Source organism: Sitodiplosis mosellana, unplaced genomic scaffold (genome assembly GCF_009176505.1).
Source record: "Sitodiplosis mosellana isolate CC-2019 unplaced genomic scaffold, AAFC_SMos_1.0 Smas_scaffold_6181, whole genome shotgun sequence".
NCBI lineage: Eukaryota > Metazoa > Arthropoda > Insecta > Diptera > Cecidomyiidae > Sitodiplosis > Sitodiplosis mosellana.
The window spans coordinates 3922173-3946612 of record NW_022601422.1 but is presented as its reverse complement, the minus strand read 5'-3'; the positions used below and the strand labels follow the sequence as shown (position 1 = coordinate 3946612).

Below are 24440 nucleotides of genomic sequence, written 5' to 3'. Positions count from 1 at the left end.
TCAATTTTGTTTTTCTGCTTTGTCAAATCCTTCGCTGGTTTCTGAGTGGTGCGTATCAGGTGACTGGTTCGATTTCCATTAGCGAAATGGAAGTGTCTGTCTCGTCATTTGTCGGGGCCAGCTCTAGAGAGAGTCATTCTATGTATATGTGTCGGTTTATCTGTGTACGTGCATGTCTGTAGATATGAGTGTGTGTATGTGTGTGTGAGACAGAATCATATGGCCATCACTGGTTTATGTGACAACAATAATCGTGTCGTCGACTCACACACAGTATTAGTTCTCATGTTCAGACTTTGTTCAGTTGTGTTTCGTATTCGAAACTGTTAATACACAATATAATATTGTTTCTCTGAAAATAGCGCTGATATTCATACTGATCACAAGCACTTCACAAAGTAAAGAAGAAAAAAAACCGAGAAGAAATTGTTTTATTTTGTTCCTTCGTTCAAATGTATTCGACGAATTGAAAGCAACAGAGACAGCAACAGAACAACAGAGAGACAGAGAGAGCGAACACGAACCAAAAGAGAGAAAAAAAACGCGGAAAATTCGGTCGGTTTCTGTGGTGAGAGGGAAAATGGAAAACCAAAAAAAAAAAAAAAATTTGCACACTGAAATAAATAAAGGAAAAATACCATAAAGTCCGCGCCGTGCGGTACAGAAAAAAAAAACATTTGCAATCAAGAAGAGACCAACGAAATACAACAACAACAAAAACACTAACGCGAAAAAGATCATCAACAGTTTAAACTCAGTTGAAAATTGTAACACTTAATCAAAGGCGAATCAGCATAAAATATATACACATATGTATATATGAACGTATATACATATATCCGAATTGCACAAGTCGAACAGTTCAAAGTAATCAAAATATCAAATCCGAAATTATTTGAAATAATTCCACCAACAGTGGCTGGGCTGACAGTGTGCGTGCGATCAATTGTGTGTATGTATTTTTTTTTTCTATAAAAAAAAAACGAACGAAATAATTTCTTCTTCTGTGTATACTTTATTGGTTGTTATTATTTTTATTTCTGTCACTTTCTGTTGTGTGTTTACTCGAAATAGAAAAAAAAAATTATTTTCATATGGGTTTTTCTTGCGATTTTTGGCCTTTAATGCTTGTTTGTTGTTGCCTATGTAGATTGCGTTTTACTGCTGTCAGTTGTTGTTATTTTTTTCTTTCGCCGTTATTGTTGTTGTTAACTATGTGTTAACGATCGCAACGTTAGAGAAATAGACTGAAAACAAAACAAAAAAACAAGGGTGAATATAGACAGGCGTGCGTATATACGCACATACACGCACCGCCGAAATGGAAATTGAAATTGATCGAAATTTTCACTTCGTATGGGAATGGTAGCGATAAGATCGGCAAAAGTAAACAAAAATGTTTTGCAATCGTCATCAAACGTGAAAAACAAAAACACACAGTTGTCGGTTCTTTTTTTTTTTATCTTTGTGGTGCGTAACCAAAAAGTAGTAGTCAGTTTTTTTTCTGCCACTTATAGTGAGTTCTGAGCGAACTGAACCGTTTTTTTTTTATCAACACAAATTTTACGATGATAATAATTTGAAAATCCGTTTGAATTGAAGTTCGTTCACGATCAATGAAGGTAACGAAGAAGAAGAAGGAAAACAAATGCTCATTTTCACAGAGTTAAAAAATCGACATTTTACGTTTTGCGCAAACAAATGAAGCAACAACAACAAACTTACTCATGCTTGCGGTTTATCAATCGTCGACGTCGTGCCACTCGATTGAGGACGAACTCATATCAATATCAAACACAGCAAATTGTTGCCCATTTCACGCGTAGATACCAATATTGTTTTAGCCCAAAGTCCGCCAGTGTGCGTGTGTATGTGTGTATGTGTGTGTCGACGATTTTTCATGTTGAATGCCGAAATGAAAGTTGCAAAGTAAGCAAAATGTATAATATAAAATATACGTATCAATCAAGAACGGAAATGAGTCTAGAATTCCAATCGTCATGGAATACCAACATAAATGTCTAGTGCGTGCGTGTGTGCTTGGGAAATGAAAGAAGGGTATACGCGTTAAAGTCGCCTGTCCAGAGTACTTCGAGTGTCAATTGAAGTGGTGATCAAGAGAGTTGTCACATACTTTGACGATGTGCAATCTAAGGAAGAGCAGAACGAGAGAGAGAGAGAGAAAGAGCAACAGCACCAGCACCAGCAGCAAACAAAAAGTACGTCTTGAATATAGACACAATGGCAACGATCACAAAATCAATAGAGCTGTTTCAAGAGGCTGTGTGTCGAAAAAACGAGCGAGCAGAAGAGAGCGACAGTCACACATAGATAAAGATCGATAACAGTCAGAGCAAGAGAGAGAGAGAGAGAGAGAGAGAGAAGCGAAAAGAAAAATATGGATGAGCGTGTGAGCTGTCCGTGAAATTTTTTTAACTTCCACCGAAAAATTTTTTTTAATGAAAATCTGTAGTCGATGGCAGCAAAAACATACAGCGGATCATAATTTTCCTTGTCGTTGTTGTGCAAAATCATTTTTGAACTGCCTCAAACGCAAGCCACAAAAGAAAAAAAAATGGAAAGAAATAAGGAAAGAAAAAAAAAATACTTAGGCGAATACGATGTTTTAAAAATAAAGTTAATCGGGTTTCGCTCGTTATCTCTGCACAGCAGCAACAACAACAACGTCGTCGTCGCCGTTGTCGTCGTCGTCCATACACACAACTAAGTGTATTTTCGCTCTAACTATTGCCTCTACGAATACATCTTTGAATTGAATTCTTCACTTTGTTGTGTATTGTGGTTGCTGGCTTCTCTTTTTTTTCGTTCGCTTCGTTGTTTGTTTGGCATTCATTCGCTCCGTATGTACTGCACACTCTGTACATAGTGCTTGGTCGCGCGCGCATTCATGAGCCTCTCGGCTCTCGGCTGATTTGTTCGTATATGTGACTCTTCTGTGTTGATTGTTATTTTTTTTTCCCACATATTCATTCCGTTTTGCCGTTGATCTTGTGGCTGTCGGTTTTGGTGTGTATTTGATTTTGATTTTGAAGTGAGCTAAGAACATATTATAGCATAGGCCTTGTATGCCTCACATATGTGCATTTGCCAATGTGTAGCGAACGCGACCGCGAACGAGCGCTCACACTGTTTCCACTACTGCTGGCTGTTGCTGTTTCTCTGATAAAATAAGTGTGGTGGTCGTTTTTCTTCTAAATAGCGATTAATAAGCTTAATCTGTCGTATACGGTCGAGAGTTAAGAGAACGAAAAAGGCTAAAATCTGTTTTCAATTCCAATGTAGAGCTGCTATATGTGTGCCTTATATATATTTTTCGCTGTGGCTTCTGATATTGTCTCTCCAGGCATTGTCGCGCTGCTTAGATCGAAACGATCGGCTCTATTTGCTTCTTTTTTATGTTTTGTTTCATATTGCTCTTTCTCTATCTCTCGCATCTTTTCCCCAGCATTTGATCTGTCTCAATCTCGTATGTGTGCCTGTTTTCCTATTTGTATTTTTTTCTTCTTACTTTACTCAAAATTTTCTTATTTGGCTTCTTTGTGGAGCGCGCGCGTGTGTGCGCGTGTGTTGTATGTGTGAGTGTGCAATTGGGCGCATGATCGACCACACATTTGTTGCTATTGCTGCTGAATCAAAACATATTTTCATAAACGCAAATGAATGTCGTATTTATGATGTGTTTACATACATTAAGCATACCCGCACACTGCAACTGAAAGAAGAGAGGAAAAAAAAATCGCAGTTTAAAAGGAATCGCTCCTGGTTCCTGTTTACTTAACTGAACCAAAGATCATCGCAAATTCCGTAATTACAGCACTCTGATTCATCGGCACTCGGTGTCAAAAATATAAAGGGAGTGTTGAGTTTGTTTTTCGTTGTTGATGTTTGCTGTTGCGAACTGGAACATGCCCAAAATAACCGAATATCAAAAATCTCGTCATCATTTCCTTTCGAGTTGTGCTGGTGAGCATAAGTGCATGTTAAGGGGACCGCCAGTTTAAGATATTATTTCAACGTCGACGACGTTGTTGTCTTCATCATCGTGGTCGTCGTCGTCATCATCATCGCTGTACTCTGTCTATTGATAATGTTGTATCGTTGCTATCTCGTCGATTCAATCGCGGGTTGTGAATCATATGCGCTTCATAATGATGATTATGATGGTGATGCTGATGCTTGTGTGCTCCTTTTGTTTCACTTCATTTCGTTTGATTGAATTGAATATGGTGCGTGAGTGTGTATGCTTGTGTCGGTGTCTCTGTGGCTGCTGTTGTTGCTGTTGATATTTGTATGAGCTGAGACATTGTTTGCGCATATTGCAAATGTGTATCGCATTAGAGTGAGAAGAGCTCAATTTCGATTGAAGCCCATTATATTCATCTTCTGTTTGTGTTGTTTTGTGTTTCGTTGTTTTTTTTTTCTCTCTTCAAAACTCAACTCATCGGCCGTCGCGAGTAGTCTTTACCCAAAATCGTTTAAATTAAACAGTCAATGACAGATAGCTGAGGATATATGCTGAGCATAGGAACTCAGCAAGCTGAGATTGGTACATTTAGATTTTGTGACTTCCCTGCCATGCAAATTCATGTGATGTCAGATGAATCTGGTACACATTTTTCGATGCTTTCCATGAAATTTTCTGTCATAAATTCATCTTATCACATAAATTTGCATGGCAGGGAAGTTACAAAATCTAAATGTACCAACCTCAGCTTGCTGAGTTCCTATGCTTAGCATATATCCTCAGCCATCTGTCATTGAATGAAATTAAAGCAAATGCACATTCATTTTTATGATCCTTCCCATTAGAGATCAAGTCAGTTTTGTTGTAATACTTTGTGTGTCCAAGATAGAGAGCTGTACAGCTTGGCGTAGTTGAGTTGAATAGTGTGAATGAGTTTTGTGCCGCATTAGCGTATTTTAGTCGAGTGTATGTCTTTTTTGTAACTTTATTTTTTCTCTCGTCACTTGTCAATGACCCGTTGCTAGACGGAACTTGAAAAATTGTTTCGTGGAAACGACTGTCTTTTGGTATATGGCTGTAAATCACAACACATTTCAATTAATGAATTTTATCCATTGTTCTTACGATTTTTGCAGTGAACGAGTGAGGCGGAGAAGCAAAGGGAGAGAGAGAGAGAACGAAATTGAATGTATACATTTATGCGTGTCAGCGTCTTCGATCCGTTTCGAACGAAAGAGTAAGACCCAACCACCGATGATATAATATTCTATAGAGAGTAGACTCAATCGGTTGCGTATTCTCAACGCAAGTGAAATGTGTGCATAAAAATTAAATTCCGTGTTAAAAGAATGTGATATCACTCATTTTTCGAGTGAGCTTGTGTACACCAGCCGTACGTAAAGAGAACAGAGAGACAATAGCACCGATCTGCGCTCGTTTTCGATCGACGACTTCATTTGAACGTGACGGTTATTTGGGCAAGTGAAAGAGAGAGTTAGAGAAGGAAAGAGAATTGACATATGACAAATGAAATTGAAAATAAACTCGTGTAAAACAAGCAGCAGACTGTCATTAACGTAAAATACAACCATAGTAACAAACAATAATTGGAAGAAGAGAAAACAAATAGTGCCATTGGACCATTACCACCGTAAAAAAAATCAAGAAAAAAAGTGCAAAAAAAAAAACAAACACCGTTCTGAAATATTCAATCGAATTCAGACGAAAAAGAGAAGAAAAAGAACAAAATTATAGACCCAGTTAAATATACGAAGTGAATACGGTGAAACAGTAAAAAGAAGAAGAAAAAGAAGCTACAGAGAAAGAGAGAGAGAGAAAACAGAGCACACGGCGCAAAAGACTGATATATAGACATTATCAACGGGCGTGATCTACATACTGAACGATGATTTCCAAGTGTTTAAAGTGGTTTTAGCATTTCGAGAAACGCAGCCAGAAACACCACCAAAGTCACACGCAAACACACACACACACGACCAAGAAGAAAAACAGGTATAAATCAAAAATAAATTTTATTGTTTGTGTTCAATCAAATTTAGATGCATGATTCGCGCGCACATTGTCTTGACGCCAATATTAGATTTGATCCACAATGTAAATATATACACACACACACAAATTACAGTAGAAATCGCTTCAAAAATTGATAAATGTGTTAAGACAGCAATCTATTTCCATTTAATTAGAAACATTAATAGAAATTCAATTCCCAAACGCACACACATTGACTGGATGTTGTCATAGTTTGAGGTTTTCATTCAATTTCTTGTTTGTTTGTTTGTTTTTTTCTCCATTATTTTGTTAAATTTGTTTGGTGGTTTCTTCAAACTGATCGCGTATTATTATTAGATCGTTTGATATGTATCAATTCAATTTAGAATGCTAAACTGACTCTCGGCCTGGCCTGTCTGTGTGTCAGATCATCAAGTTAATTAGGATCGATTATTGTTTATGATACATAAAGATTTTTTTTTTCGTCTTGTTGTTTTCTCGCAACGATTCAATTAGAGCCCATGACGGCATATCTATGTGGTATATGGTTGCGTTCGCATCAATCAAAAACAATAGAACACTATGTGTGTTTGGTTATTGTGAGAGAGTAAGAGAGCAAGAGAGAGAGAGAGAGAGAGAGAGGGGGAAAAAAGAGAGTGATTGACAGAGAGTTCAGGCTGTCCCGAACCCGCACTATTAACATAAATTCAAAGCGATCCCTAAAGAGAACGAGAGAGAGAGAGACAGAGTACGGTTTTTCTGTGTGTATTTGCCTCCAAACGCAAGTATTTTTATTATTATCTACATGTGATCTATAATTGGAAAGATGAGTAACGCTATTTAATGTGTGGTGGCCTGGCTGTTATGTGTTTCGGTTAAAATTTATAAAGTCGATTTAAAACCACAGCAACAACAACAATGACAACGATAATAATAATAATGATCAAGTGACGAGCGGAGCATTGGTGTTAATGGGCTTCAAAATCGATATACTTGCACTTGGTATATAAATGGAATTTCCGTGGAAATGTTTGATGGGGGCATAATCTTTGCACTTCTGATTTTAATCAAATTTCGTTGACTGTGTGTATTTAATCGATTGTTGTTGCACATTCAACAATCAATTATCATTGAATATAAATACACCTGACTGAGTTTCTCTGTCTCGTTCACATTTTTTTTCATTCGTTGAATAAATTATGACCGATCGACCACCCACCCAACACCACCACCACCATCACGGTGGAATTTTTATTTTCAAAAGTCAATCAGGTGTTTTTTCATTTGTTGAATAGAGACAAAATAGAAAAAAAAAATTACGATTCAATTTCATTACGTTGAGCGAATAAATGTCGCGTTTAGCTAAAGCAAAAAATAAAACGAAGAAGATATCTATGGGTGAGATTGAGAGTAGTGTATGTTTGATTGACTATGTTACGAAAGAGAAGAGCAAGTTTCTGTCGACTTAAAAATGGTTAAAAGCGAGTATGTTCGTTTTTAGCGGGTCCTCGCGGTTTTTCACGGTTTCCGCGGAACTGATAAGAGATAACAACTTGGTGTCTTCGGCAAAGTTGTAGCACTCGAGGTTTTCTATAACATCGCTGAAGACAGTTATCTCTTATCTCTTATCAGTTCCGCGAAAAGCGCGAAAAATGATAAGAAAAAAAAAGTTCTATATAAAATTTGATTTTTTATGTGCGCAATTTGCGCGCAACTGATAAGGGATAAGAGATATTTGTCTTCAGCTTAGTTATAGAAGACCTCAAGTACTACAACTTTGCCGAAGACACCATGTTGTTATCTTTTATCAGTTGCGTGAAAACCATGAAGACCGCGGAGGCTAGACGGTACTACAACATACTCTACTTTAACGCCAACAGAATCATCAGAAAACATACTCGCCTTTTCAAAAATAAAAATCGAAGAAAAAACATACTCCACTCTCAATCTCACCCATAGATATGTCATTAGAAAAATGCGCAAAGCTAAAAAAAAAAACACATCCAAGAGCAAGTGATAACGTATACACAAACATCCTGGGTAACCGCGAACAGCAACAAGCAGTCATCGTCTCCGTCGTTTGTTACTTTTAAAGTGAGACGACATTCAGAGATAGCGTGTAACAAAAATAATATATAGTAAATAATCCGAAAAAAAAGGTTTTTCGTGCGCTTTTGCCATACCATACACACATATTCAGCCTCTTTTCTCTCACTCACTCGCCTGCTCTAAAATCTCACGTTTGCCGTTGTCGCGAGCGCGGAATGTTTGTGTGCCTGGTGTTTTTTGTTGTTGTAAATTTGGCTGGAAAAATTAATCGAGTTTGCAATATGTATAAAACACACACACACACACAGCCAGGGAATAAGAGAACGAGAGGAAAAAAAACATGCTATTCGCTAATAAATGTGTCATATTTGATTTCAATTTGACGCATGCAGACGCCTTCGCGTGCGATTAGATGACTTTTCATACGTGCGCTCTTGAGCGATAGTGATTAGTGACAGAGTGGGAGACATAGAGGAAGAGAAGCACGTTTACAAATAAGATTCTAACACACAATTATAGAATTTAACCGCCGAAGGTATTTCCATTCATATTGAAACGAGCCGGGATTGAATTGAAAAGGGATTCCGTGAGCGGTTTTTTTCCTTCCGTCTTTAATTTCGTTCGATAGATTTTTCTTCCAGTTTGCTTGATGTGAGAAAGAGGGAAAGATACACTCAAAGGGTGAGAAAGAGTGAGAAAGAACGCATATGGCGAAAGAACGTACACCGAGAATATTGTCGCATATGTTGGGCTGTTTGTTTATTCGATCTTCGATTGAATTTATATTTGCACACGGCAAACGTATGGAAGCGAACAAAAGAGATGGGTGTATTTGTACGCGTGCTAATTGCTGATATTTTTGTGTCGCTATTTGTTTGCTTTCGGTTTTATCAAGTTCGAATCAAAAAGCGTTGATCAAACGACGACGATGACGGCGGCGGCGACGGAATATGGTGGATAAGCCAAGTCAAGGGGGGAAAAGAGAAAACGGCAACACACAATACATACATCTACCAGAATAAATCCACCTGAATCGATTACGGATGTGTTGATTGAGGCGCTTATGGGCGAGAATGAGCGAGTGGCCGACTCATGAACACTTGAAATGATATCGCCACATTGAGCCGAAATCGCAATCAAATATAACAGATCGAGTGCAAACACAACGCGTTCGTTTCGAAAATCATACACTCTCTTCTTTTTCTTCCATTGGGTTCGTTCGTTCTTCTTCATTTTCATTTTTCTTCCTTTGACGCACGCTGAGTGTGTACCGTGGAAGCGCGCGCACGCACGCGCTCACACACCAATTTTAATAAAAGCATGATCGGCAAACAAATCGGGTGTGTTTAAGGTTTCATATTCGCCAAATAATATCCAACTGCTGCTGCCGATGACGGCAACAATATCAACTGGGACGAGGGAGAGAGAGAGAGAATACGAAAGAAAAATAGATATTGGAAATGAATAATAATAATAAATAAAATAAGAACGCGATCATGCAGTAATTGCACACACACACACATCACGTACCACAAACCATTTACTACGCAAAGATTCAATGTACCCAATGTGGTACAGGGTGGTTCACAACGACGACGACGACGACGACGACGACGATGACAACTGTATCGCCAATAGCAGTCATTGCCACCGGAATGGCTTGCACATTGAAGCCTCAAAGAGATAGAGACCAGTAGAGCACTGGCCATATATCGAAAAAGCCCGTCAATCATACACCCTGTTCCTCCACACTCGCTCGGATTGTGTGTGTATAAATATATTTGTCGGAAAAGTACATTTAAATATCAGCACAATACAAAAAATCTACTTACTATGTGACGTTGTAATGTACGCCTCTGAATACATTACCTATAAAAGAGGTTTATAAATAGCTCAAATTATATAAATAAAAGAAGAAATAACAACAACAAAAACAACAACGCCAACAATATTATCAACGATTGACTCTCTAGCGATGACTGAACAGTAACACGACGCGATGAATAACACGAAAAAAACACACACACAAACACAACCACATTGAATGAAATCGAAGAGAAAAAAAAAGCATACACTGAATATGAAGCACTGAAACACACAAATACAACACTGTAAATTAAGAGCTATAAATATTCTGAAATAATTATGTATGCAAAGAGATCTCTGCTCTTGGGCAACACACAAAGCAACAGCATTGAACATTGTAGATTTTTGTGCGGTGTGAGCATGTGCGAGTGCGCGAGTGCGCGCGCGCGCTTTTTTCTCTGTGATCTTTGTGTGTCGAGTGTCTTGACAATGTCTATCAAGAGACGCACTAAAATTATACTCCAAAACGAAAATATAAACGATATACTTAGATTATAGATAAAAAAAAAACCAACGAATACAAAAACTCGCACTCCATGACAATGGCATCAAAAATCGAAACGCAATCGGGTAAACAATTTATTCAAAAGCATATAAAACATCGACAAAGTCTACAGAAAAATTATAGGACATTGTATGTGTGTGTGATAAAGACGACAATTGCTCTCACTTTCAAGAAACAATTTGATTAGATGAACGAAAAAAAATTCACGAAGAACACAATTGCTTTTTTTTCGTTCAGTTTTTTTTTAGAAAATAAAAGATGTTTGTTTTGCCTTTGTATGTACACATTGGGTAAAACCAAATAGCAAACATTTCCTCGAAGTAATTAAGTTATTGGCTAAAACCAATTCAATCAAGAGTGAAAATATCTCAATTCTTTCTTCCTTTCTCTCTACCTCCCTCCCGCTCTTCTGCCTTACTCTTTGAACCTGACCAAAGTACAACGCGAAACATCAACGGCAAATGGCGTTGTTGTGCAAAATCTCTCGTAGCTCGAGAATAGAATGTATAGCGGCATGATATGTTAAAAAAAGCATGAAAAGCTGAACTTCAACTTGATTTTCATCATGTACAAAAAGTGTTTACATTCAAAAAAAATAGCATGCACATTGCACAGTGCACACGCACCAAATTATGTTTTATCAAAGTGAATGCATAACCAGTGTGATTAAGACTTCATATTTTATCGCCTGGTTCGTTTACTTGATGCGTTTTCTCATTGTCTGTATGCACAAACATTTTACGGTGAACAGCGTTAGCTGGTCGTCATCGTTGCTGTCGTTACATTCATCTTTTGGACAAGCATTTAGATAAATTGCTTTTTTATTTCGTTTTTTTTTATCTATCTTTTGTTACATGCTTGTAGCTTGACTTGATTGTCGCTGCATAGATGCATTTGCACCCTTGCACGCATCCAACCATTCATCAGAGCCATGCAAACCGAATCATGATTCGCTTTTTCCGCTCATTTTCGATACAGTCTCTCTCTCTCTTCTCTCTCTCCTCTCGCTCTCTCCACATTTTTTCGACATTTCACTTGCGTCATTTTGAACTAATTTCGTCATTAATTTTTCCATTTGCCATTTTATTCGAGCGATTTTCTTCTAATATTGTCATTTTTTCCATTCTCTATTCTGAACTAATTTTGTTTGCCATTGAATTATCGGCGATTTGGTGTTTTTTTGTGTGCATGTTTTTGAACTACTTCCCCATTTTTATATATGCACAACACATGAATGGCCATTTTCTCTCACATTTCGTCTCTTTGCTATCGTTTCATACGACAAATTTCAAGTTTGTCATAAAGTGCTCGTGATTCAAACGCTTTTTCTTCTTCCATTTCTTCAAAAGATGATGTCTTTTTATCAGCATTTTAAAAGCGGTCGCTTCTGAGCTTACTAATCAAGTGCACACGGCAACTTTTTCCTTTTATACTTCATTCGCCATGCTTTCTCTCTCTCTCTCTCTCTCTCTCTCCCCGTCACTCCAATGAATAGTTAGAAAGAGAGAGAAAGAGATAGAGTGATATATTCATCGTTCGTCAATTGTTGAGTACAAATACAACATTTTGCTTAAGCAAACAAAACACACGCAACCTCAAGCAACTCTTCTTCGTGTTGCTGCTTACTTTCCTGTGTAATATGCACGCTCGCTTGCTCTTTGCTGACGTTCCGTTTTTGTTCACTCCATCGCGTCATTCGGGGCAATAATGTGTTCGTATGTGCTGTGTATAGACTGCATTGATAGTCAAATGATGCAAATTTCATCGAAAAAAAAGAAGCAACAAAGACGACGACGACAGCAATGACTATTGAAAAAGAAGAGCGCAGATCACACGACATTTTTTCCGTATGAATCGTCGTCAGGCACAAATACCGCCGATTGAAATGCTTCGGCGATAGACATTCAATGGGTTACAATCCATTTGAATGAATATCTTGATTTTGGGAGAATCCCGACATTTTCTCACAAGATTTAAAAAAATTCTGTACAAGAAAAAGAAGTGAACGAAGCAAAAGGTGTATGCACAAAAGATGTGCCTATGGTGGTCGATCGTCTGAGGCGATGTATCGTTTTGATTGATGATAATACTTTACTAGGCTGAAGAGAAAATTAGCCATCGGCCAGGTACATACGGTGATGAACCTCGGCTGTGTAGAAAAATGATCGAAAATTCTGAATTGAATACGTAGCGTTCACTTTGTTGTAGCACACAATTTCGTTTCGTTTTCATTTTGTCACAGTGTGTTCCCACTGCTGACACAACAAATGGAGTTGTTCTTGGATGTGTGCCGAAAGCATTGCATATTCGATTAAGGCGGTGTGTATATATGTGCTACATTGAAGATTGATATAGCGCGTCAATAGCCACATATCATTAGTAAAACATTATCAGCAAACACAGAAAATGCATAACGCTCTCTCATGGAACTGTATATTTTCACTCTCCATCCGATAACAAAGCATAAACGATAAACGCTCTTTAAATGCTATCGAACTTTTGCACAACGCAGCGAATGGAACGACATTGAATCGGTGGTGGAAAACCAAAGTGCACGATAAAATGGATGGACTGTGCTTGTCTTTTTGCTGCCACCACCACATCCTCCTCCTTCTGCTGCTGCAGTTCATAAAATAACATTTTTACGAATGACGCTTTTTTCCATGCAATGCGATGCAAGTTGCGACAACACGAAAAATCTAGCAAAAACAACTAGTTCCTGCGTAATCAGACGGTTTTTTTTTTTACAGAGATGGTACACTTTATGTACTACACTTTTTCTTCTTTCCAGCTAACCATTGATTGTGTGTTTCGATGATCCATTTCGATTGATTGCCATTTCCAACATCAAAGTTAATTATTTCTCTTTTTTCTTCGAAACCGGCGTTCTGTTTCACACGTAACAACCGTTTAACGCTATCTCACTTCGTACAAAGATAAATTTCAATGTCATTTCTTTTCTCGCTTAAATTTATAATGACGATGAATGTGTAAGGAAGTGGTTGTGGCTCTGTGAAAATGTTCAACGAAAAAATAAAAATTGAGATAGATACTGGCAAAAAAAAAAAAAACTGTACGAGAGGATGTCTGCATATTTGTGCAACGATTAAAAGGAAACGATTATCTAGATGAATTGAATTACGACTTGTGTACGCTGCTGTTATATTTTGGCATGTGGATCGAATTACGATGTTGACGTTAGCAGAGAAGGAGAGAGAGCGAGCAAGAGAAACACGAACAAAACAACCATGGAAACATGCAATTTTAACTGGATCACTGTCAAAATTGATGCATTGCACATATATTTTACTCTTTTTGATTTGCGATCCATGTGCACCGCATACGGGTAAAACTGCGTAGCAGAAGAAAAAAAAACGAACGAACGAACGATGATGACGGAAACATATTCGCTCTATTCGTCTGATTTCATAAATTTACATTTGTTTTGACGCACCCAAATTTGTTGTCCACAAACAACAAATGCTATTGTATTACAAAACATTCTGCCACATTGTGTATATGTGTGACTCAGTCAGTCTATGGGGAATAATAGAGCACGAGAACGGAGCAAAAAGAAAAAAAATAAAGCGAAAAAGACAAAACAAAACGAAACGAAAAGAAAGAAAAAAGAAACAATCGACAAAGAAAACGAAATGTAAACAATGTTCGGTTCGGTTCTCTCTCTCTCTCCCCCAACCTCCATCCCTCCCTCTCTCTTGTCCGCTCGACAAATGCTTTCGACAATGTTACATGGGTTTTGTGTCAATATTCTATTGATATGTGGATGGAGGGCATGTTATGTGTGAGAATGAGATAGCTGCCGCAGGATAGTAGCAAAAATGTCAGGGAATAATGTTCAATTACATTGAACGGAACATGCAGAAACAAAAACATACACGAAGCGAGTGCATTTAAGCGAGTGAGCGAGCGATTGAATCTAAAGAATGAGTGCTGGCGCTCAAGCTTGCAAAAAAAAAAACAAGAAGGAAAAAAAAACACGAGAAAGAACATGAAGCAAAATTGTAACGAGGCTATCTTATAATTAGAGCGAGTCATATTCCAATCGCGTTTAGTCCCTAAGCTCAATTCCGTCTATTTATCTAATTATTTTAATTATTTTAATTCGCGACATTACTCATTACTGTATTACCGCCTGCTTTCGTGGACAGAACGTGTGATTGCTCGTGAATTTGAACAAGCATGCGAGCGCGCGCGCGTCCACTATCGAAACGATTGACGACGCTGTGTGTGTGCTAGGCAAGATATGGTAATTTTTTGTTTCTTTTATTTCGCTTTGTGTGTGTGTGTGTGTGTATTTCTTTCGATGCGAAATTACTTTGGGACGTCGAACCATTCGTCAATATCGTTAAACATAATGCGATACTAATCACAAAAGTTCAAAGGATATACGATTTTTTTCTTCTTCTATTCCTTCCTTTAGTGGTTCGATCCCAGACTTATTCGATAAGCTCTCTGCGAAGTGAATGTGAAAACGAGTAGTTGACGACGAGTTTCCCCGTGTCAAACATTCAACATTGGAATTCGTTTCGTTTTCTTCAATATCCAGCGATTGGTTTGTTTTTTTTTATCACACTCAAAAATGCAGTTGAAGAAGTGACTTTGCCACATTGGCGGATGGTCATGCGCCTCCAAAATCAAAGAAACGACTCGTTTTAACACATGGTAAGTAAGCTTTCTTCAGCGGCTTGCCCTCGTTCTCAGCATTTCCCAACAACAATAACATCTGGTCAAATTGATTGGTATAAGTTTTTACAGGTTATTTATAACGTGAGGAAACGCGCCGAACGGCCCCATTCTAAGGGGTCATGACGCGTTGGCGCTTCAAGCTACTTTTGCTAGTATTGATAGGGATCGTAATCACAGTTTTTTTCATTCATCCATCGCACGGGGCACGAAATCATTCGCCCCAATCCAACAACAACTACAAAAAAACTGTGCTTACCGTCGGATATCTAACGGCTATCAAAGGTGAACTCAAAGACAAACAAGGCCTTGCCATTTCTGGTGCACTCAAAATGGCTCTAGATGAGGTGTGTGCAAGCTTTTTCTTTCCGTTATTTTTAAACTTTTGATCGTCTTTATTCAATTTTCTATACTAATATGTATTATCAACCAAAAGTCCAAATGGAATTCAACGCAATTCAATGCAGTTTGCATTCTTTTCAAACAATCGATCTTTCAAGAGTTGCGCAGAATTTAATTTGAACGTTTTTCCGTTTCTTTACCATTTCTTCTTTGATTTTTCTATTTGTCAACCTTTTTTTTTGGAGGATAACATTTTTTCTCTCTCTTGAAATTACCATTGCTATTCAGGTAAACAATGATCGATCTTTATTACCAAATGTAACGCTATCTCTCCGCTGGAATGATACACGCGGTGACACCGTATTAGCTACACGTGCCATAACTGAAATGATCTGTGATGGTGTTGCAACAATTTTTGGACCAGAGGGCGCTTGTCACGTCGAAGCCATCGTTTCACAGAGTCGAAACATCCCTATGATATCCTATGTACGTACACAAATCCATTTGGTTTTAGAGCAAAAAAAAAAATGACAAAGGCATCTTTAGCAGCAATACTGAATGCACGATTTCTTTTTCGATATTTCGGAATGTGATGAACGAAAATTGAAACATCGATTTTAAACTTCCATTCCGAATTCCGAAAAATCGTTAAAAAATCGTAAATTTTATTATGCCTTTTTATCAGAATTGTTTTTATGCCTTCTGATAACTTGCGCTAATTCTCTGAAACTTTTTTAGAAGAAATTCCCCGAAATTTTAAATTAATCCTGCAAATCATTATTATTCATCATGTTTGAGTTGATTAAAACAAAACGAACAACAAAATATGAATCACAAGTAGTTACGATCATGTTTTGGTTTGTTTCATTTGGTTTCCCACGTTGATGCATGAATATGCGTTGTTTCAAAATGAAAACATGCAAACTGATTGAGCAATTGATATAAATTACAGAAATGTTCAGATTACAAGGCATCCTCTATACCAACATTTGCACGCACAGAACCTCCAGATACTCAGGTAAATAATTCAAAAGTGATCTTTTCGTTGAATGGTTGATGATATTTAGATTTTTTCAATGGGTTTATGGTCAAAAAATGGTTGAAATATTACAATAAAATCTAAAAGTAGTCAATTTTTCTTTCCAAAAATCAAGAAATATTGTCTAAAAATTGAAAAATCCAGTCGAAAAACCCGATGAACTGGCCAATATAGGCAAATACAAGAGATTTCTTTCTTGTAACGTTAGTAAAATTTTCGGAAAATGTCAGAGACTTAAAATTTTGATTAGGCATAATTGTTTCTTGTAACATTTGTGTTTTCCTGTGTAGGTAACCAAATCGGTGATATCCCTACTTCATTACTATGGTTGGAAGAAATTTTCAATAATTCACGAAGAAGTATGGACAACGGTGGCGAATTCGTTGAAAGAGCAAGCAAAGTCAAAAAATATGACAATTAATCACTGCGAGAAAGTGATCGACAATCATAAATGCTGTGAAAATAATCTGGCATGCTGCCGTAGCAGCTACTGGCATCAGGTTAGTGTGTCACACATCGTAGATTAATCACAATGATAACAAAATTAAAAAAAAAACAAAAAACCATTACAATAATCTCCTCGCACACTATACTCGAAACCGCAACAACAACAATAACAAAAGAAAAGTAGCCGCAGAGGTGATGTGCTCGGAAGAATATGTCAACGGCACACGAGGAGAACACAAACTCGTTTTGTGGCCCATTAAAATTCAAAACTATAAAACACATTCATACGAATTAAGAGATCATATCGAAAGAAATAATTTATCAACAAATTAATTGAAAATGTGACAAGTTTTCTATTTAACAATTTTGCTTTCTTTTTGTTTCGTTTTTCTCTTTTCTTTCTCTCTTTCTCTCTTTTTCTCATTCTCTCTGTTTCGATTCGTCTCTTTCCCTTTTTGTTTTGTTTACATTACATTGCGTTTCTGTTCGAATTTAGCTCATACAAAACACAAAAAACGGAACTCGAATCTATGTGTTTCTTGGCACAGCAACCGCACTTAACGACATGATGGTATCTATGGACACAATGCAATTATTCTCGAAAGGTGAATATATGGTAATTTTTGTTGATATGATGACCTATTCACCAAGGTACTTGTAATAATACATTTTAAATAGCATTTAATTGAACTTTTATCGTTATTTTTTTTTTCTTTGCTTACGTAGACTTTTATTTTACCTCTTTGATCTGTTCCTTTTTAAGCCTCGTAATTTCCATTGTTTTTGTTAACGGAGAACTCAAGCTTTAATTTTTGGGCAGTTAATTTGATTGATATCGTAAATTATTTAAAAAAAAAACGCATTTCCCAAACTCTCCTATAGCACGGTTTTCCAAATCAATTTTGATATTTCGTTTTATTTGCTCTCGCTCGATCGTTCACAAGTTATTTTTTCCCTGTTGCTTTTTTCTTGTTCTTATTTATAATGTAAATTCAATGTCTGCCAATCAAATTCCCAAGTTTGACATTGCTGATACATTTAATTAATATCTTTGGTGATTTCATTCGTTTTCTTTTCAATTCATCACAATTACACACACTCACGGACCTCTCGTTCGCTCGCTCGCTCGTTCACTCAACACACGTACAGAGAAGCACATCGATACCTATTCAAACCGGATCAATTAACGAAACTGCAAAGATGCAATGAAATTGACAACTTTGCAAAACGCGGACGCAGCTTATTGGTCGTCGTTGCAACGCCACCGACCGAAAACTATGAAAAGTTCACCGAAAAAGTACGAGAATACAACACCAAAGCACCATTCAACTTTACGCTACCCGTTTTATTCAACAATTATACCAAGGTATCAAATGGGTTTCTATGCGATTCAGTCTCTTTTAGCATTAATTATCGATTGCGTTCAAATGAAATGGCATGGAATGACATGAATGCAACTCATTCATTCGAATGGAATTTAAAAATTTCAATTTCATTCGATTGGATGGAATATCGACGAATATTTGGACCATCCAATTATTGTTTCAGAATGGAACTTTCAGCAAAGCAAACCATTGTACTTGAAGAATAATCTTTATGGAAGAGAATCCATCATTTGATGGTTTCATCTCTTTGTCGATGAAAAACTGTTCGTTTCGATGAAATTTCCTATAGTTTTTTTTTTCTTTTCAAAAGTTTGTTGAAAATCAAAGAATAGCTTTAAGAGATGCTTTTTTTACCAGATAAATCTTAGTAAGCAGAAGTTATTAAATCAAAAATCAACAATATAAAGCTTCTTCTAAGTAAAATCTATATGTTGGCTTTACAAAACCATGCAAATAAATGTTCTGATTTAAATTGTGTTGCAGTTTGTATCGATTTATGCCGCATATTTGTATGATTCGGTGAAATTGTATGCATGGGCATTGGATAAGTTGCTGAAGCAAGAGCAAGAAGAGCGGCCTCTAACCGACAAATTGATACAAGAAGTGGCCGAAAATGGTACTCGAATCATTGAAACGATCATCAAGAATCGCACGTACAAAAGTGAGTGTTTTATTTTTGTTCGGAATTTCCAAGTTGCGTTTTAATTAGTCATTAAAATTAGTTTGCGTTGAAAATAGATCTAAATCGTATCGTATAAAACGAAATTCAAATCCAAAAATAGCTTTTTCACAAATGTCCAAGTTTTATCAAGAAATCAAGTGTTTATTGAAGATAAAAACGAACAAATGAAATCGTTTCTATTCGCTTTTGTCGATAAAAAACAATAAATAACAGGGAATTTACTGTTGGAAACTGGCAAATGTATTTTACGATATGGTGTAAAAGGCGTCAGTAAAATATTGTGTTACTTCGTTTTCAGGTGTGACTGGTTCGACCATAAAAATTGATCATAATGGCGATTCAGAAGGTAATTTCTCCGTTGTGGCGCTTAAACCACATAAAATGGCGCGTGAGAACTTTTCCTGCGACTTACATATGGTTCCAGTGGCATACTTTCAACAAGGAGAAGATTTTCCAGTGAGTGAGTCGTCTTTGTTGTTGTTTTTTTTTTTTTGTTGTTGTCAACCTAAAATGCATGGTAGCTATGGTGAGATGGATCTGGTGGGGAAGAAAACCATGGAAAGAAAATTAATGTGCTTTGTGCAAAGAAAGAAAAAAAAAGCTCTGCTGAATTCACTCCAATAAATCGACAAAATTTCCTTTTGGACAGCATTCACCGTAAAAAGCTGAATAAATCAAATATTTTCTCAAATAACAGGAATACCGACTAATAAACGCATCATGGCGTATCGATTGGCCAGGCAGTGAAAAACCAATTGATGAGCCAATTTGTGGTTTCAACAATGAACTATGCCCAAAGGATGATACACACATTACGTCAATGGTCATTGCCGGCGCGCTCGCTCTCATGCTATTTTGCAGCACTGGTGAGTTGATAGCGATTCACAATTTGCGAGAAATTATCTGAATTTTTTTTAAATTTCACTAATTCATCCCTTTTTTCTATTTTCAATCCATTTCCTTCTTCACCTTTCATAACAACCACCAACAGTGGTGATGTTGAGCATTTATCGCAAGTGGAAGATTGAATTGGAGATCGAGGGTTTACTGTGGAAAATCGATTCATCCGAAATCAAGGGCTATTTCAACAATGATATTGTTTCGTCACCGAGTAAGCTAAGTCTAGTCAGTGCTGCATCGTTTGGATCACGATGCTCGAATCAAGTATTTACAACAACTGGTAAATTTCGCGGTGTTGTTGTACGCATCAAGGAGTTAAAATTTGCACGCAAACGGGACATTTCACGTGATATAATGAAAGAAATGCGTTTGCTGCGCGATCTGCGTCACGATAATATAAATAGTTTTATTGGCGCGTGCGTTGAACCAATGAGAATACTACTAGTCACCGATTATTGTGCCAAGGGCAGTCTATACGATATTATCGAAAACGAAGATATAAAATTAGATGACTTATTCATAGCGTCACTGATACACGATTTAATCAAGGTAAGAAGGGGCGCGTTGCATTTTTTGGCACTTGATCGGCTGCCGCCGCCTTTCATTCTTTCACTTTCTCATTCGTTTATGTAAACCAATTCGGCATCGGTCAAGTGTCATTGTCATACGTACACACGCATATGTTTCATTCATTCGATTTGAATTTCGTTTGCATGGTCGATTTTGATTTGGGTTTTATTTTTTTACGTTTTATTCAATACAAACACAGGGAATGATTTACATACACGATTCGGCCCTTAATTTCCATGGTAATTTAAAATCGTCCAACTGTGTTGTGACATCACGTTGGCTGCTCCAAGTCACCGACTTTGGTTTGCACGATCTACGTCACTGTGCTGAAAATGAATCGATCGGCGAACATCAATACTATCGCAATCAATTTTGGAAAGCACCGGAAATTTTGCGCAATTCCAACGTGTATGGATCACAAAAGGCCGATACATATGCATTTGCCATCATTTTGTATGAAGTGATCGGCAGAAAAGGACCATTCGGCCAAGTTGGCTACGAACCAAAAGAAATTATCGAAATGGTGAAGCATGTTCCAAGTTTTAACGAAGATCCATTTCGGCCGGACATTGAATGCATTCAGGATTGTGGCAATTGTGCCGATTACATTGTTAATTGCATCAAAGAATGCTGGGATGAAAATCCAGAAGTTAGACCCGATTTTCCCACGATTAGGTAAACAATTCGATGATTTTCTTCTTGTTTTTTTTTTTTCTTTTCAAAAAGATCTTTTTTCAATTGGTTTTTTTAATCCAATTCTGAAAATGCCAATAGGAGTCGCTTGAAAAAGATGCGCGGCGGAAAGTCCAAAAATATTATGGATCAAATGATGGAAATGATGGAAAAATACGCAAACAATTTGGAGGATATAGTCAATGAGAGAACGCGCCTATTGTGCGAAGAAAAGAAGAAAACAGAAGACTTATTACATCGAATGTTACCGAAAACGGTGGCGGCCAATTTAACGAAAGGTCATGGTGTTGAGCCGGTTTCGTACAGTTCGGTAAGTTTTCAATCGGTGCCGAATTTATTGCATTGTTCAAATAACAACCACAACAAATACTCGATTGTTTTTAAGAAATCGAATGAATAGTATGAATTCCAAATGAAACCGATCGGCTATTCGCTAAAGCTTATTTACAAATTTATTCTGATTGAATTTAAAACTTGTTTACAGGTAACCATTTACTTTAGTGATATAGTCGGTTTTACAGCGATGTCAGCCGAAAGTTCACCGCTACAAGTGGTTAACTTCCTCAATGATTTGTACACCGTGTTTGATCGTATGTCAAATAATTCTCGCTCATTTTAAGGCAAATATTTAATGATAAAACTTTTTTTTTTCTCGAATAGGTATAATCAAAGGATATGATGTGTACAAAGTGGAAACAATTGGTGACGCCTACATGGTGGTAAGTGTGAATGTGTGCTTTGTTCGGCATTAATTCGGTCGGATCATGTTCTGTCGCTGAATCGAAGTTAAATTTACTGTGATTTTTGTTTTTGATGTGTAGGTCTCTGGTTTGCCAATCAAAAATGATATACGTCACGTCGGAGAAATTGCATCGATGTCTTTGGATCTCTTAAGTGCAGTGCTTCAGCATAAAATATCACATCGACCAAATGAAATGCTAAAATTACGAATTGGTATGAATGCAAAATATGATTATGATTTATTTGGATTCAACACTTGAAGCGCTTTTATGTGGCCACAGTGTATCAATGTATCAATGCATTGTAAACAATGACTAACTAATTTTTGTTTGTTTCTTATGCAGGAATGCATACTGGGCCAGTGGTAGCTGGTGTGGTTGGATTGACAATGCCGAGGTATTGCTTGTTTGGCGACACAGTGAATACAGCATCCCGGATGGAGTCAACGGGTGAAGCGTTGAAAATACACATTTCGGTGCAGGTGAAAGAAATGCTAGAACGATTGGGTGGCTATGAAACGGAAGAACGTGGCCAAATTGAACTTAAAGGCAAAGGAAAAGTGACCACCTATTGGCTGACCGGTGCAAATGACAAGGCAATTAAACGGCGTGAAGTTAACTTGAGCGATTTACCACCGCTCTTCTGTCGACCACGACGTAGCCCCAAATTGAATTGTGACTCACGGCAACCGAGCTACGTTGGTGCCCAATATTTTGGTAAGAAAAGCGATCAAATCAAGAAATAATGAAGAAAAATTAATCCAAATCGTTTCTTCGTCGTTTCACAAACAGGCAACAATAATGCAAACTGCGGTACGAATAGTCGTCGTCAATCGAATGTGCCGCGGAATGACAGTGAAAGTGCGTCGAGCCTCCAGGGATCTCTAAAGCGGGTAGTAGAATATTCGCCGAAGTCTAGTCAACGAAAACATCTGAATCGTACACCATTGTATTTAAGCGAAAATTCTCGAATCACTCAGACCGAATCACTGACCAACACCGATTGCTTTTTCAAACCCGACGATGAATCAATCAATCAGTATCAATTGCAACAATTGGATTATGTACAGAAAAAACCATTTGCAATGGTTCGACCGCGACGCATCGTAATAAACGATGAATATCGTTCGTTTCTCAGTCAGTTGGATTTAAACTATAATGTGGCGGCACGTTTGCGTGAAAGTAAATCATTGGATTTGATACCATGTAATCAGCTACGGAATCGTGTCGACTCAAAACGTTTGCCCATTGCCAAGATCAACGATCGCAGTGCATGCTCATTGGATGCTGGTGTTTCAATGATAAGCCGTGATCCAATGCCCGAACCATTTAATTTAGGAAATACACGTTGCAATTTTGAAATTGGTAGCAATCGCATGATATGCGCACCCGAACACACAACCGATACAATCACAAATAAACTCACAAAAAAATCAAAGAGCCCGTACAAAGGGCTAAACAATTGTAATGGGCCAACGTCGGTTGGCGAAGATGCCCATTGTCCGTTACTCTATCGACAAAACTCATTGAATAATCCTCAAGATGAAAATGTATTACAGCACAAGCGCTGGCGTTCATTGGAAACGGTCCAACACAATCGCAGCGACAGCGACACATCCGTATCAAAGAACGTGAAAAATATGAATCGTGGCTCGATTCGATCGTGGCTGGTCAATTTATTCCATGGCAACGGATTCAATGATGCGTCGTTGCGAAAAGCAGGCGTCGTTCAAAACCGTGTCAAAGGCTATAGCGGCTTTGGCGAACTGCCACCAGCACCCGAACATGAAAGCATCGTATGAAAGGAAGAAAGCAGAAGAAAAAAAAAATACACGACTTCTTTATTGTTGTTTTTTTTCTTCTTGGCTGATCGATCACTTTATCAATCATCTTTAGATACACACACCCACATGCACACACAAATTATTAAACTCACAAAGAAAAAAAAATGGAAAAAGAAACAAAAAATTTACATTTAAAAAAAATCATCCAAAAAAAAAACACAAATTATTATTCCTATTGAAAAAAAAAAAAAAACAATGTTGTTTATCGAATTTGCAAACATTTAAGTCAATTTTTAGAAATGATGTTGAGCATACACACCATTTTAAATACACAAAAAAAACATGTTAATGTCAAATGATCAAAATAGAACAATTTATTTAAGTGCTTTGCCTTGTTATGTCTTCAAATGGATAAAGAATTTCAGAAGAGGGAGAGAGAGAGAGACGGCGGAAGAGATAGAAAAATGTCAAGAATACAATGATAATGATGACGATGATGATGATATATATGATAGAAATAAACCAATGGCAAAAAAATAAACAACAAAGAAAATAGCTATATATAGAAATTAGTTTAAGTGTATGCACACGTAATTAGTATGCACACGTTGATACGGTGAAATGCGATGTATAAAAACAAACAAACACACAATGGAAATGTTCTTTGATTCTGTAAATAAATCTAAAGAAATAAGATTATAGTTTGTGTTTTTCTTTGGCCATCTTTTTATTTCGT

At 37.2% G+C, this 24440-nt stretch overlaps 2 protein-coding genes across 9 annotated transcripts in view; one reads left to right on the top strand and one right to left on the bottom strand.

The window, feature by feature from the left end:
- The window catches only part of LOC129576154 (guanylate cyclase 32E), a 39993-nt gene extending 29965 nt beyond the window's left edge, over positions 1 to 10028 (bottom strand). The window contains exon 1 of the mRNA XM_055460803.1: positions 9880 to 10028. The gene's annotated coding sequence lies outside the window, so the exon portion shown is untranslated. The remainder of the gene's footprint in view (positions 1 to 9879) is intronic.
- Positions 297 to 24400, top strand: LOC129576152 (receptor-type guanylate cyclase Gyc76C-like). Of its 8 annotated transcripts, none has more exons than XM_055460783.1 (20): positions 297 to 952; positions 5122 to 5998; positions 14860 to 15101; positions 15195 to 15469; positions 15753 to 15950; positions 16417 to 16482; positions 16794 to 17003; positions 17447 to 17601; positions 18100 to 18316; positions 18819 to 18996; positions 19316 to 19473; positions 19715 to 19883; positions 20009 to 20466; positions 20687 to 21162; positions 21262 to 21490; positions 21665 to 21770; positions 21841 to 21899; positions 22002 to 22134; positions 22266 to 22637; positions 22713 to 24400. In XM_055460783.1, the coding sequence occupies exons 4-20, from the start codon at positions 15245 to 15247 to the stop codon at positions 23720 to 23722; spliced, it is 4419 nt and encodes a 1472-aa protein (XP_055316758.1). In that variant the 5' UTR covers positions 297 to 952; positions 5122 to 5998; positions 14860 to 15101; positions 15195 to 15244; the 3' UTR covers positions 23723 to 24400. The 8 variants fall into 8 exon arrangements, with proteins under 8 accessions (XP_055316758.1, XP_055316759.1, XP_055316766.1 ...); XM_055460784.1 differs by having other exon boundaries at positions 15186 to 15469; XM_055460785.1 differs by lacking the exon at positions 297 to 952 and adding an exon at positions 1410 to 2219.
- The last annotated feature ends 40 nt before the right edge of the window (positions 24401 to 24440 follow it).

Coding starts and splice junctions, on each gene's coding strand:
- LOC129576152 (XM_055460791.1), top strand. CDS start 15,245: ATGACGCGTTGGCGCTTCAAGCTACTTTTGCTAGTATTGATAGGGATC. Junction 19,884..20,008: donor CATGCTATTTTGCAGCACTG/GTGAGTTGATAG, acceptor AACCACCAACAG/TGGTGATGTTGAGCATTTAT. Junction 20,467..20,686: donor TGATACACGATTTAATCAAG/GTAAGAAGGGGC, acceptor ATACAAACACAG/GGAATGATTTACATACACGA.